The 19,798-nt window shown below is 38.0% G+C and overlaps 2 protein-coding genes across 2 annotated transcripts; both read left to right on the top strand.

Annotated features, from left to right (window-relative positions):
• Window positions 1-208: 208 nt before the first annotated feature.
• LOC112167362 (probable potassium transporter 13) lies at window positions 209-5,248 on the top strand. Its single transcript, XM_024304373.2, has 10 exons — window positions 209-589; window positions 1,332-1,563; window positions 1,656-1,901; window positions 2,039-2,089; window positions 2,242-2,502; window positions 2,638-2,690; window positions 2,909-3,023; window positions 3,402-3,656; window positions 3,800-4,322; window positions 4,415-5,248. The coding sequence occupies exons 1-10, from the start codon at window positions 536-538 to the stop codon at window positions 4,839-4,841; spliced, it is 2,217 nt and encodes a 738-aa protein (XP_024160141.1). The 5' UTR covers window positions 209-535; the 3' UTR covers window positions 4,842-5,248.
• A 10,984-nt stretch (window positions 5,249-16,232) lies between these two features.
• On the top strand, window positions 16,233-17,107 carry LOC112167624. The gene has a single exon (XM_024304666.2). The coding sequence runs from the start codon at window positions 16,303-16,305 to the stop codon at window positions 16,909-16,911; it is 609 nt and encodes a 202-aa protein (XP_024160434.1). The 5' UTR covers window positions 16,233-16,302; the 3' UTR covers window positions 16,912-17,107.
• The last annotated feature ends 2,691 nt before the right edge of the window (window positions 17,108-19,798 follow it).

Genomic DNA, 19,798 nt, shown 5'->3' with positions numbered 1-19,798 from the left:
GCTGTCATAAAAAAAAATAAAAAATTTAGGAATTGGTATTCAATTATCTGTTTTCTTTTTCTCGATGATAAATTATTTGTTTTCTTTGCAAATGACCTTTATTCTCTTTCTCTATAGTCTAATGTTTTCTGCCCAAGTAAATTATTGGCAAGAACAATTATTTAATATTAAAAAATTGACCTCCTTTCAACTTGGCAGAACACAGAGACACCTAGGCCACCATTCTCAGGACTATTCTAGTCCCATCTTGACACGTTGTGTTGCTTCAAAGCTTGCAGTCTTTAACTGCTTTCCTTCTCTTCCCTCCTTCATTCTCTCTTTCAGTTTCTCTGTTTTTTTTACCATAACTGGCTTCATCCATAAAGAAAACTCCGAGTGAAACACAACTGGAGATCTTTGATTCCTTTTGGGTCCTCTCCCATTTCACCATTTGGCAAAAGCCCAGTTTAGAACATAGTACATAGTACATAGTACACAGTTCTAGAGTGGTACAAACTACAAACTCTTAGCATTGATTGAGCTTTTTGGGTCCCAAATGGCAAGACAAATGGACCCAGAATCTGCTTCTGTTTCCGGCGGTTTACGTATGGTTAGTGTGTCTTTGCCTCATGTTTCAAGATTTACTCGTGTTCTTTCTTTCTTTTCTGTGTTTGTTTCCATGGATATTAAGTCGCAGAGAAATGAAAAAAGATGGAAATTTTGAGTGTTTATGGTAATCATTTCGGTAAATCTAAAATGGGTTTTGCTGTTTTGGGTTTAGAGTACTAAATTTTTACCATTTGTTATTGTTTAATTTCCACAGAAACCAAACAACAGATGCATTTTTGTTTCACCTTCCTTTGTTTATGGATATGGACCTTATGAGATACTTAGACTAAACGTATATCATGTCATCTTTGTATGATTGTTAGCATTTAGAAGAATCTGACTTGGTATTTCTTAGTTCTGTTTGTGCCATGACTCGAATTGTTCTTCTTTCATATTAGTTCTGGTTGTGATGTAAATTATATCTCATTCCATTTATCTGGGCAGTTTAGCTGATTCAAGATTAGCTTCTTATAATATAAGAAAATTAAGTTTACGTTTTGTTTTGGTACACTTGTTCATGACTGACCAAAAGAAGAAATGTTCTTCATGGCTTTTCACTTGTGAAGAATTCAGGGGCCGGAATTTGTGGATTTTGATACTTAGATCTACTCAATTAACTCATTACTCTCGATTACTTGTGTTTTTTTTTGGTCTTTGGTTATTTGGCTATATAAGTAATCAAATTCTTTTTGCTTTATAGTTTTTAAACATAGTAACACTCCTCTTGCTTGTTTCATCTGCAGAATTTCTACGCGACCACTCTCTGCCTTGCTTATCAGAGTCTTGGTATTGTTTATGGGGATCTTAGTATATCCCCCATATATGTATACAAAAGTGCATTCTCAGGTGGTATGCAACTTTATGAGGAGGATCTTGAGATTCTTGGGGTACTTTCCATGGTTTTTTGGACTTTGACTCTTATTCCTCTCTGCAAATACATTTTATTTGTGTTAGCAGCAGATGACAATGGCGAAGGTGCTAATAGTAACCTGAATTATCGTATAGTATTCCACTAAATACACGGTTGATTGTTGTTGGACATTGGAGATTTACTTCTGGTTTTACAGGTGGAACGTTTGCTTTGTATTCATCACTATGCCGACACTCAAGGATGGGTCTTTTGAACACAGTTGATCCTGCTCATGAGCGTGTATCTTCTTGCAGATCTGAAACGTCTAAGGATACAAGAATGAGCTTACTCATAAAAGAGTTTTTTGAGAAGCATAAGAGTTCTCGAATAGTATTGGTGCTTGTAGTTTTTCTAGGGATCGGCATGGTAATCGGTGATGGTATCCTCACTCCAACAATGTCTGGTATGATATCTATAATGATCCCTCTTGCCTTTCTAATTGACTCCTTCTAAATTGAACTTGGAAGTATATTCCTGTTTATGGTTCCTTCTGCAGTCATTGATTTAGGCCTAATGGGGCTTTGTTTTATATGTTGGCAGTTCTTTCTGCAGTCAATGGAATTAAAGTCGAAGTCCCAGACTTACATGAGAGTAAGTTGATCACAAAAAAACATTCGTACTTTCTAATTTTGCCACTAAAAGTGTTGAGATATTTGCAATCTGAATGGAGATTATGTCATTGGTAATTGATTTGAATGGAGAAACACCCTTTTCTAATTCTATTGTACCTTTGCAAATAACAGATTATACTGTGCTCATAGCTTGCACCATCTTGGTTAGCCTTTTTGCTCTTCAGCATTATGGGACACACAGAGTTGGGTTTCTTTTTGCTCCAATCATGACAGCATGGTTGCTATGCATTAGTGGGGTGGGCATTTACAATATATTTCGTTGGAACCCTGGTGTTATATGTGCTCTGTCGCCACACTATATTTACAAGTTCTTTGAAAAAACTGGAAGAGCTGGGTGGAGTTCCCTTGGAGGCATTGTTCTTTGTCTCACAGGTTAGCTAGTCTCACATCTTCTTTTATAAGCCTCATTTCTGCAATGCGAGATTGTTCTTTGTCTGACACCTCTTTGAAATATCTTCTACATTAGCTTTATTTGGCTAAGACTAAGTCATCATTTGGCCATTACAGGTACAGAAGCAATGTTTGCTGATCTTGGCCATTTTTCCAAACTCTCTATCAGGGTATGCTACTTTCATCCTTTGATATGAGTTTGGTACTTTCATGCTAATTCAGGGTATGCTTTTGTAATGGATATTTGGCTGGTGGACAATTTTCTCTTGCATTTTAGCCCTGATTTATGATAAGAAGCACAATTTAATCATTCTTTTCTAATAGTTTCACTTGTGGCTTACAATATTCCTTATTTATCTATCTATGTTTAACAAGTTCTTCCTGGCAGGTTGCATTTTCAGGGCTTGTTTATCCGTGCTTAGTTCTGGCATACATGGGAGAAGCTGCTTATCTCTCCAAGCACAGAATGGATCTCCATAGAAGCTTTTTCAAGGCCATCCCTGGTAAACCTTGTTTGATATTTTTCTAATGGTATATCACTATGTCAGCTAGTTACTTTAGTATAAACTCATGCATTTAATCAAGGAACTAAAAGTTTACTGGAAATCAATGATTTAGACCAGTTTAAATTGCTTTTCCACTTTAAGGCCAACAGTATTCTTTAGTATACAGTCTTTAAAATATAGGGTCATGAGTTCAAATGTTCCTGTTGTTATTAGCTTTGATATGCTACATTTACCCTTAAAACAAATGCATGTGAAGTATATTTTCTGCAATGCTAAGACCTGTGGTGTAGTTTCTGAAATTTTTAAGCCTCATTTGTTGTACATACCCTAGATTTCATCTGATCTTTTTATGTTTATCTTATCCTTTCCTTTCAGAGGATGTATTTTGGCCGGTATTCATTATTGCTACTCTTGCTTCTGTGGTGGGAAGTCAAGCAATAATTTCAGCTACCTTCTCAATAGTCAGTCAGTGCAGGGGACTGCGCTGCTTCCCACGCGTGAGGATAGAACATACGTCAAATCAGATACATGGGCAGATATACATTCCTGAGGTCAATTGGATTTTGATGGTATTGTGTCTTGCTGTTGTCATTGGATTTCGAGACACTAATATGATTGGCAACGCATATGGTTCGGGCTCTCTCTCTCTCTCTCTCTCTCTCTCTCTCTCTCTCTCTCTCTCTCTCTCTCTCTCTCTCTCTCTCTCTCGCATGTGTGTGCATGCTTGCATGCATTTTCAAAGTAAGAATTTAATACCATGATGCTTTTAACAGGGCTTGCTGCAGTGACAGTAATGTTCATCACAACCTGCTTGATGTTTTTTATTATTAGTACTGTTTGGAAGAAAAATGTTCTGTTGGCATTCTTGTTCGTCGTAATCTTTGGATCTCTTGAGCTACTCTATATTTCTGCATGCCTCAGTAAAGTACATAAAGGAGGCTGGCTTCCCCTTTTATTTGCTGTTGTAATCTTGTCTTTGATGTCTATATGGAATTACGGGACTGTAAAGAAAGATGCATTTGAGCTACAGAACAAGGTATCCTTGGATAGGCTGCTAAGCTCTGGGCTAAGCCTAGGTATCAAAAGGGTCCCTGGAATCTGCCTAGTTTACTCTAACGTTGCCTCTGGTGTCCCTCCAATGTTTGCACATTTTGTCACAAACTTCCCAGCATTTCATCATACTCTCATATTTGTGACCCTTAAGTCTTTGATGGTACCGAAAGTTCCAGTGGATGAGCGTTTTGTTATTAACCGGATTGGCCCTCCAGAATTGCTTATCTTTCGGTGTATTGTAAGGTACTTTCTGTAAAGTTTCTCTTGCATGAAGCTCAATTCATTAGTTTTTGGACTAATCTATATTTGAAATTGTTATATGTTGTAATGTTCAGGTATGGATACAAGGATGTAAGAGATTGCTACAAATTTGAAACTCAACTGATTGAAGAGGTGGCAGAGTTCCTGAAACAGGAGGCCCATAGTAAAGAGATGGCAGTCAGAGGGCAGTCACCGAACTTTATGTTTGCTGCTGTGGGAAATGAGGTTAGTATTGCCAGTTCTGAGCAGTGGAGAAACGAGATTAAGGGTGGCAGTGTCGAGTGTCAGAAGGTGAACGAACTCAAGGAGGCTAGGGAAGCTGGTGTCGCATACATGATGGGAAATACTCATGTTGTGGCGAGTGACCTATCGCCTTTCCTGAAGAAGTTTGCAATTGACATTGTCTACGGTTTTCTAAGACGGAATTGCAGGCGTCCAGCAATCGCCCTTCAGATTCCTCATACCTCACTGATCGAAGTGGGAATGCTTTATCAGGTGTAACTTTAGCATGGAGTAAATACCCTCAGAGGCAAGTAAGGAGCTAGTTGATAAAGAAAAGCTTTTCCTTCCTTTACCAAAGCTTTTACTTGATGAAGGAATTAGACCGAGGAAAATAAGTTTAGCTACGTACATGGTGCAGATTGTAGTTGATAATAGGAAACCTAGAATAGGCAACACTAACAACCGCCACTTCTATGTGCTCCGTAGTCCATGAGATATAATAAACAAGAACAGTTCTCTTTTTTCACCCTTTTTCTCCATTTTTCCCACTAATCTGGTATATGAGTTCTGAAGCCCCTTCCAATCTTACATGTAATTATGCAACACCAAGTCACTAACACTAGTTTGTCTATGTGATGATCTTTTTTGGGCATCTCGGTTCATATTTTTTTTGAACCATCACTTAACCGACTAGTGATCAATTAATTGTGTGACCAGAAATCACTCCCTAACAGAGACCAGCATCACATTTTTGCTGCCTCCTGACTTTTGGGGTTGGCATTGTATATAAGAGTATTTATCTTCCATTTAAGTGAGCCTAAGCTTAGCTCCAAACTTCAATTCTCTCTTTTTGGAAGGCAAAAGGGGTGATGTACTACTTATCTGTGGCTGCATATAGCATTTTCTTCAATGCATCTAGAGTTTTATATATACTACTTCTACTTCTCTTGGTTTCGATCTATGCCTTTTTAGTCTCGAAAAGAAAGAATCATTTTCATGACTTAGCAGCTTTGGCTTGTAACCAAGATGGCAGGAACTTGTTTCTTTTGCAGTTTCAAGAGGCTATAGCATACTCAAATGCATCAAACTGCAATTGTTTACGAAATTGAGCATGGTGAGCTGATCATGACTGGTTTTGAAGGGTACCAGAAATGGAATCCTGTGATCTTCATACCAACCTAGTATCTTGATACAATAATCGTACACAGTACTAAATATATTAGGGGTTTCTATTATGAATTACTGTCACAAATAGGAAGTTGATGTATTGCCACATTAATTTCTATGTTATATTCTGTTTTTGTGTTTTTCTTAACAAAACCTGAAATAATGTTTGGGACTCTTTGGGGTTCCGGGTCTTCTGACCAACTAGCTATTGCTATAAAAGTACTTTCGTCACAATACTGAATGAGATCTCATCTTTGATTCCCCAATAGCATTTTCTACAATGCATCCAGAGTTTTACATATTCTTGTTCTACTCCTCTTGGCTTCATGTTGTCTTTTTAGTCTCAGAAAGAAAGAAACATTGTCATGACATAGCAGCTTTGGCTTGTAACCAAGAGGGCAGGAATTTGGTTTGTCGTTTCAAGAGGATGCAAAATATTCAAATGGACCATATATACAATTCATATGGCAATGGCTTTCGAAACCGAGCATGATGAGATCATCATGACCAAGTTTAACATTAAGATCTTCACATCATTATTCTTTTGGGGCTTCAGTTTGAAATATTGTTCTAGCTTAATTAGTAATTAACCGTACCAGTTATTGCCTGTCAAGCACGGCTGTTACCCCTCAGAATTCAAAGATAACGATCATCCTGGAGACAGATATGCTCATATATATACCCTATACAACAGATAGTGCACAGAAGAATTATGAGCTTCCACACATGGCTCCGTTTTTTAACATTGGGGGTTGAAAACTGTACCAAGCTCTTTCAGGGATTCTCAGACTTGTGGCAGGTCATTTCAACTCTTCAAATTGAATTTCTAGGTTTTCTTTTTTTGTTTTTGTCATCTTAGTGCTCTATATTCATTAACTGATTTCATGTGTCGTTGCTAGATTTTGTCATTTGGTGCTTATCACTGATTATATTAAACCAGTGAATTTGTACATAATTGTTCTTATTTACTCTATTTTTACAAGTTCAGCAATAGCTGTATATGTGCCTAGACCTCTGGCTAGGAGGATACCGCAGGACTCAGTCAAAAAATAAAAAATAAAAAAACTCCAGCGAGGACAGCTAACACCATTACAATGGCTACTAAATTGTAGCTCCAAATACTAAAGCCGTGAGTAAGCTTTGTTATGGATATAATAGGTATTAGATAGGTGTCTGTTTTTAGAATAGTATAAAATTTAGCACTGCTGTAAGCCTGTAATATTCAACATCAATCCAGTAAAAATGTAGCCTTTCACGCATTTGTTCGCTCTCTCCCTTCCTCTTCTCTCTCTGCGGCGCTGTAAAGCTTTTATGGTACCAGAGCCAGTACTATGATTGCTATGCAGAGACAATATTTATTCGTTGCAGTATGCTAGGAGGATAGTGTATGTTCCCATTCCACATTGTAGAAAGCTTCTCAAAACTAGTGATTGTTTAAGGAAATAAGATGCAAGAGAGATTTAGAGAGAATTGGTGTGTCTATCATTGATAATAGAAGCTCTATATATAGGGATTAAGTACAATTTTTTAGAGTACAAGGATTCCTATTCTAACTTGAATTGGGAATCTAGCATTCTCTCCTATTACAACAATAGAAAGTAAACCTAGTTTGACAAGACACACTAAAAGTTTGTTGGGTTTCCAGCCCATGAGTCTTTCCTAAGACAATTGTCTTAGAGTATGAGAATTGTTTACCCAGTAGGTTTTGGATTCCTACTAATGAATGGAGTTCCAATGAGGAATGAAAATCCTTATTAATGTAGGATTACCTGTTGTTGATTACAGAGAAGGAGAAGGCATAATTGCCTACCACCAATAGGAATAGGTTTCCTAATCGGTGAAGAAAGCTGATATCCTTATGGCTATATAAGGAGGGGTTCTGCTCTAGGTTTTTCTTCACATAGATAGAGAGCAGAGTGTATTCCATTCTCGGAGTTCGAGAGTGAGAGAGGGCAAAGAAGAGAGAGATAGGAAGAGAAGAGAGAGTCATTGTTTTCTTATTCTTTCTGGTTGTACCCATTATAAATATAGTGGAAGATCATTTTTCTGCTCGGTGGACGTAGGCAAAAGTTTTGCTGAACCAACTTAAATCTGTGTTCTTGTGCTCGTATCTTTGTGGTTGTTTCTCTTGATGTGCTGTGCTTATTTGTGTTTTCGACTTCACATATTGACTAATTCTCAACAAAGTCAACATTCTTCAACACGCCCCCTTGTGCCGCTCAAACTTGGTGGTGTCATGACGCTTCAAATGTTGACTCGTTAAAAAACTTGCTCGAGTAATAAAAACCTTGTGGGACAAAAACAACGTCGAGAAGGAGAAAAAGAGTACAATACGTCATTCACTCTTCGAGATCAAATATGTAGACATCATATCTCCCCTTGTTGTTGACATCTCCCCCTGATTACTCTAATTGTGGGAGTTCGGATAACTTCCTCATTCCGATGATTTACACATGTTTCTCAAAAGTGGATTTAGGTAATAACTTAGTGAATAAGTCTGCTACATTATCTTCAGATCGGATTTGATTCACTCCAATGTTTAGAAGTGTTTGTTGTTGTTGATTATAAAAGAACTTAGACGATATATGCTTGGTGTTGTACTACCATACCTCACCTCACACCAACAGCGCCGCATCACCAAAACAGGGCAGCCCTTTGGGGCTTGGGCTGCTCTCATCCTCTCCTCCTCCTCCATTTACCATATTTTAGTTAGTTTTCTTTTAGGAATTTAAAGGATTACTCACCTAAAGCTTCAAAGATTCATCAAAGGCTTTTTACCTCTATAAGATTCAAGACTTCGGTAATTGTAGGGCTTGTAATTCAAGACTAGTCATACTAGCTTTTTAGCTATTTATGACTATTCTTGTTTTCTCCTACACTTCTATACTCTTTTCTCTTTGAATTTTGTATCTTTGATGTTCATAATTATGAGTTGTGAGTAATTTTCTTGTTAGGGGCTAGGGTTGGGTGCCCTAGCCCAAATTTTGTATAAAAGATGTTTAGTTTAATAGCAACAATTAGGCGAAAATAGCAAAAGCGAGGATTGTCATTAAGGACTGTAATCCCAAAATTACAACCCAAAATTCATTGTGACAACCCAAAATTCGTCACAAAAACTTGGCAAATACGAGAAAATTTCAGTTGTCGCACATGATCATATTGGCGACAATCAATTTGTCACATAAAGTAGGTATTTGCGAGAAATTAACAATTGTCGCCGATGTAACATTATGCGACACCCATTTCCTTGCAAATTGTCAATTGGGCGACGATTTCTACCAATTGTCAGTTAATGTTTATGTGACAACTAGATTTTTGTCACTAAAGACTAATTTAGCAACAACTTCTTTGAGTTGTTGGTTAATGTTTATGTGACAACTAGATTTTTGTCACAGAAGACTAATTCAGTGACAACTTCTTTGAGTTATCAGTTAATGTTTATGTGACAATCTTAACTTCCTCACTAAAAACCAATTGGGCGACAACTTTTATGGATTGTCGCTTAATGTTTATGTGACAAATTGAACTTCCTCGCTGAAAACCAATTAAGCGACGATTTTTATGAGTTGTCGGTTAATGTGTATGTGACAACTTTGAGTTTCTCGCAAAAGACCAATTAACCGACAAGTTCTACATGTTGTCGCTTAATGTTTATGTGACAACTTGAACTTCTTCACTGAAAACCAATTAGGTGACGACTTTTATGAATTGTCGGTTAATGTTTATATGACATTTTCTTGCAAAAGACCAATTAGGTGACGAGTTTTACAGATTGTCGCTTAATGTTTATGTGACAACTTGAATTTCCTCGCTAAAAACCAATTAGGCAATGACTGCTACAAGTTGTCAATCAATGTTTATGTGACAACTTTAATTTTCTCGCAAAAAAAATCGATTAGGCAATGACCTCAACAGGTTGTTGCTTTATGTCAACAGGTTGTTGCTTTATGTTAATGTGACAACTTGAACTTCCTCACTGAAAAACTATTAGTTGATGATTTTTATGGGTTGTCGCTTAATGATTATGTAACAACTTGAACTTCCCCTTGAAAACCAATTAGGCGATGATTTATATGAATTGTCATTTATTGTTTGTGCAACTATTAGAACTTCATAACATTGTTTGTACTTTCTTGTCGAGGTGAAATTTATATCATAAACTATGAAAGAACATATAGAACACAAGATATTCACAGAGGTGTCAGATCTTAGCATTCTTGTAGAAGTAAGCTTCAATATCATTCTTGAATTATGTTACACTTGTTCTCCATGTAACGTGTGAATTTAGGTCCTTAAGGACTGTAATCCCATATCCACATAGAATTCTCTAGCTATCAAGTTCAACCTAGCTAGGCCTTTTATTATCAACTCAGCCTTAGGGTCATTGTACTGTATCAACACGACACACTTCGATAACTAAAAAATCTCTAATTTAATTTAACTTTGCCAAATGAACTTGACGATATTATGTTTTAAAACATGACCTACTTATATCATGAAGAGGTATCTAAATTAGATGTGGGTTTAAAATGGCAGGTATATATTGTTCAGGTTGCCAATTTGAATTCAATGTTGGTTGTTTCAATTATATATGTTGTTCATCTATTCAGACTATCCTAACTTTGGAGATGCACTGTATTCAGTTAGGTGTCAAAACCCCAAATTGAAGTAAATAACCAATTCATGAAAAGCTCTTATTGAAGGAGAGGCAATTGGTATTTGGTGAAGCCGAGCCAGACAGACACTTGTATTCGGTGAGTAGTCCCTTCTTTCCCTTCTAATCGTTTGCTATATTATGTTTGGTGTTTACTGTAAAAGATTGCAATTACTTGTTCCATTTTCTTCAACTAGTTCAATTTCATGCTTTGAGTTTGTAAAAACAAGCAAATTCTGTTATGTTGCACAACCATTGAGAATATAAACAATAATAATCTTAGTTACTAGCAGTTTCATAACTTCTATGTTGCAAGCTCTTTCTATGTTTGGATCTGAAAAGCATTTCTGTTCATCTGATGACTACTGTGTCATTTGTCATGTTAAGCACTTCTTGTATACTATAACTTCTTCTACTTGGTATGAGTTTTGCATTCCTAATAAATGTCTTATATTAGCCGGAAAATAAATGCTAGCTAATAATACAGGATTGATAGATTATTGAGCTTTTGTGTGAGGACTTTGGTTAAATTAATTAATTATAGTTTGCAGGGGTTGATGTTGAATGATTGGATACAGAGCATGTCCAAGTTCCAGCAACTTTGGTGCTGATCTAATTTCACATTGCTTCACAATTTTTTCCTTCGTTAATTTTTTTTTCTTCTTCCCTATTTTGATTCAATTTCTTCTCTCTCTAGTTCTATTATCTGGAGGTTGCAATTCATGAATGAAAAATGGAAAGTCTGGTGCATGTATATTTTGTAGTTTGGAAGTATAATATATTTAGAGCAGAAGTTCGATAACATCTTGTAAGGCATGCAAATTGATGTATTGATGATCTGTCTCTTTTTATTCATTTTTTGGTGTTAACTTTGTAGAGTTTCAATTCTTGACTTCTTGTGGGACTTGTATCTTTCGGTGTACGTTGTTTTTCATTTGATTGTCTAGTGTTTAGAATTGAGTCAAGCACTTATTATTTCTTAGAACTGAGTCATTGTTTTGCCTGCAGGTGCCACAGGCCTATACAAAGCCTCGAAAAAAAAAAAGAACTTTTCGCATGGCAGATGCGTCTCCAGTGATGAGTTCAAAGTGCAAGAGCAAGTAGACAAATATTCCAAGATTTGGGGAAGTGATCAGGAGCATGCCAAAAAGATGAGGAGTTCATTAATTGCAACACTTTCGAGCAAACCAAGTAACCAACAACCAATAATTTGGTTAGTAGTATGTTGGATTTAGTACACAAGGATCTCTACGCTGTTTTGAATTATTATTGATCTAACTATTTTGAATTGGTATTTGATTGTAAAGAATACTTTTTTTTTTTTGGTTACAGACGGGGTCTAAAAAGAATACTTTGAGTTAATATATTCTTATTTTCTCCGCTCATCTTTATGTTGTCGTAAAAGTCTAAATTTCTTGCTTAATTGAAAATGCGACGACTTTGGGGTATCGCAACCAGTTGTTGTTTAATGTATTTTACTGATTGTCAAAAGCAATGAAATTACACGGTTGTCGCTTTTTCAATATGCGATTCAATGGTTCCTCAATGAAATTATATGAGACAAACAAGAAATCTCTCATATAATTTTCTACAAAAAATGTATATGTGTCACATATTAATATATGCAACAAAAATGAAACCTCACAGTTATTTTCTGCAACAAAAATAAATCTCGCATATAAATTTTTGATCAAACATACAAGCCTCACAGACAGAATATGCAACGTAAATGAAGCCTTGTATATTAGAAATTGTTATAAACATAAAGTCTCGTATATAACATTCTGCAACATACTTGGGCGTCTCACAAGACGTCATATGTGAGGAATGAATTATGTCGTATATTTCAAATGTGACAAACATTCAAGCCCTACATATGGAATATGCGACGTAAACAAAACCTCGTATATTTAAAATAGTAACAAATAAAAAGTCTCTATAGTTTTTGGTAACACACTTGTGAGTGTCACAATTTGTAATATGCGAGGAATCAATTGCGTCGCATATTGAAAAAGCGACAACCGTGTAATTTCGTCGCTTTTGACAATCAGTAAAACACATAAGGCGACAACTGATTGCGACAACCCAAAGTAGTCGCAGTTTCAATTTAGCAAGAAATTTAGACTTTTTACGACAAATTTGGGTTGTTGCCAATAACATTTTCTCTTGTAGTGCTGGTCGGCGCGGGGACAAGCGGATGCAGGCGAGTGCAGGGGCGAGTAGGCAGATGTTAGTGAGGGTAGCGTGGGTAAGGCTAGCGAGAAAGGCGCAGGTGCGCGCTGGGCTGCAGAGGCAGGAGAGGCTAGCGAGGCCTAGGGGCAGCAGATTGCAAGCGGTAGCGAGGCTAACAATTCAATGAAGGATTTTTCCAATTTTTGGGTTTTGATTTCAAGGTTGGAGCTCGTGCTGATAACGTGTTTAAGAAAATAAGATGCAAGAGAGATTGTAGAGAGAATTAGTGTGTCTATCATTGATAATAGGGCTCTATATATATGGATTACAAAGTACAATTTTTTGGAGTATACGGATCCTATTCTAACTTGAATTAGGAATCTAGAACCTTCTCCCCTATTACAACAATAAAAAGTAAACATAGTTTGACAAGACACACTAAAAGTCAACATTCTTCAACAGTGATGAAATTAAAGCAGAGAAGCTTGAGAAGTTACGCGACACGATACTAGAAATTGTAAAGAAAAGAGAAACAATACAGTGACTCAGCTGGAGCAACATAACTTTGGGGGTGATTTTCTTGGATTACTTTTGAAGGCTCATTATGATGACAGTAATGATAAATATAGGACCACGATAGATGATATAATTGATCAGTACAAGGCATTGTAGAAACTCATGACCCTTTGTGCGTGAGAGCCAACTCTCGATACTCTAACAGATACGAGCGAGCCCACGATAAGGAGGGAAGAAAGAACTCCCTTGGTTGACACATACTACAATACGCTCAAATCCGGGAGCAGCATCGTCGGAAAACTAGTACAAGCGGTAATCAAGATGAAAGTCTTTCTTCCGCCAATTATTATTGCCCCACCGCCAAGGTTAATGGCGAACATGGTTAATAAATTATGCCAATTTTGTCACTTTCAGCTATCTCGGCTTGGAGAGCGACTAAGTATAGTTCTTTGTTTAAAAACAGGGAAGCTATAATCCACGATCTATTGTTGAATGCTCGTTCAACAATATCGAGATAGGCTGTTACTGATGGGTCACGTGCATGCTTTAAGTAGCATGTCATCATCGCGATGACAATGCAAAGAAGAAGTAAGACCCACCCTCCTCTTGAGAGTGCGTACGGTATCGCAATAATGTATATCCCTGAAAATAACAAGTAATTAAGCTGATTAGCAACGATCAAATTTATATTTTATTTTTCTATGAACAATATGCATGCATATATCAGTAAGTGCCTAGAGAGATTACCTTACTAAACTCATATCAATGCCTGATAGACATATGTATCAACAATAAGCTCAAATTTGTGAATAGCAGTGTCGGAAAAGTAATGCATGCGGTAAGTAAGACAAAAGTCTTTCTTCCGCCAATTACTGGTGCCCCACCGCCAAGGTTGATCCGTTGATGCCACAAGCGGAGAATAATTTGTGCCAATTATCGCTTTCGCCTATCGCCTCACTTTTGACTTGAAGTCGACGTTTTCCATCACAATCTTTTTCTCTCAACCTAAAAATTAAGCCATCAAATTCTTTTGCTTTCCCAACTTTTGGTGAACCATTTTGTTTTGTGAAGAAAAGAGTACGCTGTATAGATTGCCTGACTTGGTTTCTTTAGTGTTTAATTTGGTGGGTTTTTGCTGGAGTGGAGAGTTATGAAATTGCTTGTGTTTTCTTGGGTTGGTGGCTTGGTTAAGTTGAGTACGTTGAGACTGAGAAACAAGGTCGTGAGGAAACTAAGCTAACTGAGGACTGATATGGTGGATATACCAAATTAAGAGATATTTATAGGCAAGGCTGTGAAGTGTAACTAAGCAGCCTATCCATTAACCTACTCACAGTGATTAGGTAACTCATGCAAGCCACGCACGCCTCTCTCTTGAGCAAATTGGTGACCAAAAATACATGATCAGGCTCCTCGAACACACATGTTGATGTATATGCGCAACCTAACTCTAATCACACAATAATGACCAACAGAAATACAATCTACTATTCGTTATCCATCTGCATACACTAAACAAGCTTCAAATCTATTATCAACCAGTGATGAGCAGTGCAAAACCCCAATAATTCTAACATGGTTTAGCTAGAGTCCTTCAATTAATCTACTAGCAGCCTCAGATAGATCATTTATCATCATTTCATACATCATGTTCTTAGGAATTACTTTCCCTAGATAAAGCTCAATCTCTAGACGACAATACGCCTCATACATTATAGCTCGACTGACAGACCGTTCAGCACCATCATATATACTTACCACTCTTCAACTTCAGGGTTGCCGAAGCCACCTCTTTCATGGTGGAATAAAACCCCTTGCTACATTTTTTTCAAAATTGCTATCACATTATTATCTTTGGCGTCAAGAGCAATTTCTGTCATGTTAGTGGCCAAAGTCTTGGCATTATTGCTTACACAACTTAGGATGATGATGGCAATAATATCCCAACTTTGTCAGCCTTCTCGCTGCGTGGATCGGATATGAGGCACTCTATTTGGCTTAGTTGCTCATCTGCAATGACATCAAAAAAGGGGAATACAGGCGAACAAGAAGAACAATTGTGAATGAAGAAGCCAGTGTCGATCTCTGTGATTCTACAGGTGAATTGTGCTTAGTTTCCTAGTATAAATAGAAGGGATAGTGCTCAACGAATGTAATTAAACGGTTGAAATGTTATTAATTGCGGTTGTTTGAAATGGAGATAGTGCTCAAGAAATGCAATTAAACGGTTGAAATGTTATTAATGGAGGTTGTTTGAGATGGAGTGGCTTCTTTTTAATCTTTTCTTGGGTCGTGTTTTTTTTGTTCTTTTTTGGGGCTTGAACTCCGACTGAGGGAGAGTAATGTATTAAAAAGAAAAAAGAGTACATCATAGTATGAGGGACCTAAATCTTATCCCACCATGAACTATGTCAATCTTTGCTTAATTATGCTTTTATGATCCAAATAGACATCTTAATATCATTTGGTGTAATAGCATTAGACCATTAGTCACTCTTTTGTAATTAGAAATGACAAAACAAAGAAAAAAAACTAGAAGTTCAATTCTATGAGACATACTAATGGTTGAAACTTTTTATTTATTCTTACATCCTTAATAGCATGGTGAAGCTAAGTTAAACCACCGAGGGGTAGAAGAATATCTAAGATACAGTGAGATGACTCTTTAAAAAAAAAAAAAAGGGATCATTGAAATTTATACAAATGAGGCAAACAATAGGTGAAGGTCCAATGATGATAGAATCAGGAGGATTTGGCAAAATCCATTTGGAGCTTTGGTGTCTCAAACCAAATAAAACTCTTTATTTGGAGCATTGAAATTCCAAAGTCAATTTTTGACAACCTTTTTTTAATATTAATGAATTATCATATATCATTTTCTCCATATAAAAAAAAGAAAGAAAAAACCGAAAAGGCCCCTAGTTATGATTCTCATATAACGAAATACGAAAGATTCTTCAATGCACTTTTTTGTCACATCACATGCAGAAAGCTCCTTTTTGAAAAAAAAAAAAAGGAGAGCTCCTAGCCGTTACAGGCGCTGGGGAGATCTCGTGAATACGTCCATACTACAAGGATATTCTTGGAAATACATCCTTTTAAATTCCTCCAGATTCGACCGTTATCATATTTAAAAACTCGCGACCGTTTCCAATACCCTTTCAGCCACAATCTCTCTTGTCTCTCTCTCTCTCTCTCTATCTTCTCTCTTCTCTCTCACTACAAAAATCCATGGCCGACGAGACCGCAAACCAAGCAATCATGGAGCCGAAAATCGCTCACCCACTTCACCAAATCGCCTCCACACCAAGCCACAAGCTCCTCCTCAAGCAATGGCTCAAAGAAGAGGAGCTAATCCTCAACCGTCTCTCCCTCAAGGAAACCCAAATCGACTCGGTCCGCAAAGAAATCACGACCCTCTTCATCTTCTTCTTCCTTTTCCACTCCATTTCCCTCATTCTCCTCTTCAACTCCTCCTCCACTGATCGACACGCGCTTGCTTGCCGCCGATCTTGGATCCCCTCGCTCTGTTCTCTCTGTTTCTCTCTGGGGATCATTTGGGCGATAAGGTACAAGACCGACATGGAGGGGCACCTGGAGAAGCTGATGGAGAGGGAGAAGGAGGACCGGAAGCTTCTCGGGAAGTGTATTGAGGAGTTGAAGAAGAAGGGGCTGGAGTTTGATCTGTTGAAGGAGGTGGATGCGCTGAGGAGGGCCAAGAGTATGAGGGTTGAGGCCAAAGTGGTGAAGAAATGGTCTGCTAGGGACTTTGTGACTCTGTTTTTCTTTGCTGTTTCTTGCTTTGTGCTTGCTATTACAAGGGTTATCTTGTGCAATTAGGGTTTTGGGAATGGGGTGATTTGGGGATTGGATCAGTTGATTATCGGATTCGTTTTAGTTTGGGTTAGATGGGAAGCAACTGCAGAATGTTTTGTTCTGCTTTTTGTAATTTGGGGGATTTGTATGACATAACTATGAAATGAATTTGGATTTACTGCTTGTATTGGCCAGCAGATGTTACTCATAATTTGATGTATTTGGTCTCTTTGATACATTTGTAATCTATGCAATTGATCAGAATTTGGTTTACTTGAGATTTATTTTGTTCTTCTAAAGAGGCCCAAGGGCCACGGAAATTGGATTAGTCTAGTTGATGTAATAGATGAAGTCCTGGATTTGGAAATACATTTGGGTTGATTTAGTACAGTTTTTCGAATCCATGATTCAGTACAATTTTTTGGATTGATGATTTAGTAGTTCGGTCCAGCATGCGTAAATTATCGTGTATGGAAGAGAAAAAGAAGAAGTCCACACTTTTGTATGGGAAAAGTTTCATGTTGGGGCAAATTGACACTCTACCAAACCATCGGCAGAGGAATTTGCATCATTGTATAGCACTTGCTAGAGATATATTACTTTATAAATCCAGTAGATTAGCTCAAATAGAAGGAAGATATTTACAGGTCTTGGTTCTTTCGCGGCTTACTTTTAGAATCATTCAGGCCTCCTAACATAGATTGATGCAGTACTTTCCATTGTAGGTTAGTCTTAGGGCTCATCTGTGGCAACTATATGATCAGCACCATACTGACTTACCACTAGAAAATGATGATTAAAATCCCACAAAGTAGAGATTGTCTGACAAACTTTGTAGCTGCATGTTACAACTTAAACGATAACTCTGTCTCCCTTAAGAGCAAGTTCACCCGTAGTCAAGAAAAGGCAAAGTCGAGAAGTCAAGAATTCGACCAGTCAAGGTACTGTTTACTGCCACTGGACATGGGTTTCCACCCGTTTTTTTCTTGACCGGTCAAGATTGTTCATCGAGTTTTAATCTGTTTTAATATACTGTTCATTTTCACTATTCTTTTTTTTACTGTTCATTTGAATTTTTTTTTGGTTTTTTTTTTTTAAAAATAAAATATATTTGATGCTAATAATGGTTTTTTTTGTATGTTTTTTAGAATTTTTTTCTGCCCGTTTCTTACCGTTGGCTATATTATATTCATATTAATTTGGCAGCCGTCAGATCTGCTTTTACTGTTCAATCCACGGTCCAGATGTGTTGACCGTTGGGTTCAAATTCCCAAAGCAGCCAACGGGTGTGAGCCACGTGCGCCCACAATGGAGGATTCATTGTCGCTACGCGACAAAAAACGGAAGCAGACGCGTCGGCCAACTGGCGCTCCCCCATTCGTCCGTGCTCTTCACGCTGTGCCTCTTCCGCGTCTCTCTCTGCGCGTCACCATATGACGTCAGCCACGTTCAAGGGCAGGCCGAGTTGGCAGTCAGCCTTGCTTGGGCAAGAAAAATGTCATGGGCTTGCCCATTTTTTTGACTTGGGGCAGGGAAAGGCAAAACATGGCTGTACAATATTGGCCCGATGGAGTTGCAAAGTTTGTCTTGCCCGGTCACCACATCATCATTCTCCCCTTTTGCCCTGGCAAAGCAAGACCCGTGGACTTGCTCTAAGGAGCAGAACTTTCTGATAGAGTTCCCATCCGATACATCATTTTGCTACTTGATGGGAGGTTGCCAGCAGGCAGCAGGTCCGGTTTGGTGGATGTGGGTGAAGATTAGCAGGAAGGCAGACAAGGATGCACTTGCATTTCGGAACTGCATTATGGGTCATGCACAGGAATCTTGCAGGTAATTGTGGAAGCAGAGGAGGCTGACCTTGGGAAGCTTGTTTCAACTGATACTTGTGTGCATGTACGTGGATGGTGTGCTTAAGCTGTCCCCGTCTAGGGCCAAGCAGAAGGCTTAGAGTTGAGAGGGTGGTCCATGCATGTAGGTGAAGTCAACGTTGACGGGGCTAAGTATGCAGTGCCCAAGACCAGGCTAACCCCTGCGTTTTTGAGGGAGAGGAACGTTGTTCGTTTGTGTCCCAGAAGTAACACCATTGCTGCAGTTGCTAGCATCATAGATGCCCTGGAATATGAAACTCGCACATTCTTCAAATCGCAACTCTTCCTTTGTTTGCACACTGCAATTATCACCGGCCACCAATGGTTTTGAGGGTGTTGGTGAGATGTTTCAAGGCACAACATTGATTAGTGAAGGTGGAAAGTTGGAGAAGCTAGCTGATCAAGAACCCTCCTCCTTCAGAAGCATAAGTTGATGAAGCTGCCAAATTTTCACCACCAGAAATGTGTCGCTGTGGAAAAGTACGTTGAACCACAAGAAAATAGTGCTGCTGAGGAGAATGTGTTGAAGCGGGATGAGGAAAGATCAAAGCTTCATCTCCTAAAAGGATGGGAAGATTAACTGTATGCAACATTAATTGTATTTGCCGTCTAGTGTTTTTGACTATTTCTGGCTAACTCCAACTGGAATGTTAAGCATGTGCTCTTGGTAGCGTGTATACATTATGTGCTGAGAAGTCGCACAGTTCCAAGGCATTTGATAGTATTCTTGATGTGGAGGGTTTCAGAAGGACATGAACTGTGCCGAGGAGTACGTGAAATTCTTGTCTCAGTGGTTACTTGACAATATATTGCCTTGATCTTATGGAATTCTTGGCTGCTAAGTTAAATAAGACTTGCATTTGTCACTTCAGCACCATTCAAAAGCATAACGTACACAGAAGCAGTCCATCTGGTAACTGAGGCGGTAAAAAGGGTCAAATGTTTGAGAACTATGTAGGGTGGGGGATTGATTTGGCTTCTGATCAACAAGAAAGAGTTTGAGAACCATCTGGTGCAGTGTATATATAGATGACATTTAA

This window comes from Rosa chinensis, chromosome 5, assembly GCF_002994745.2.
Source record: "Rosa chinensis cultivar Old Blush chromosome 5, RchiOBHm-V2, whole genome shotgun sequence".
Taxonomy (NCBI): Eukaryota; Viridiplantae; Streptophyta; class Magnoliopsida; order Rosales; family Rosaceae; genus Rosa; species Rosa chinensis.
The sequence above is the reverse complement of the archived record's forward strand: the minus strand, read 5'-3'. Positions and strand labels throughout refer to the sequence as shown.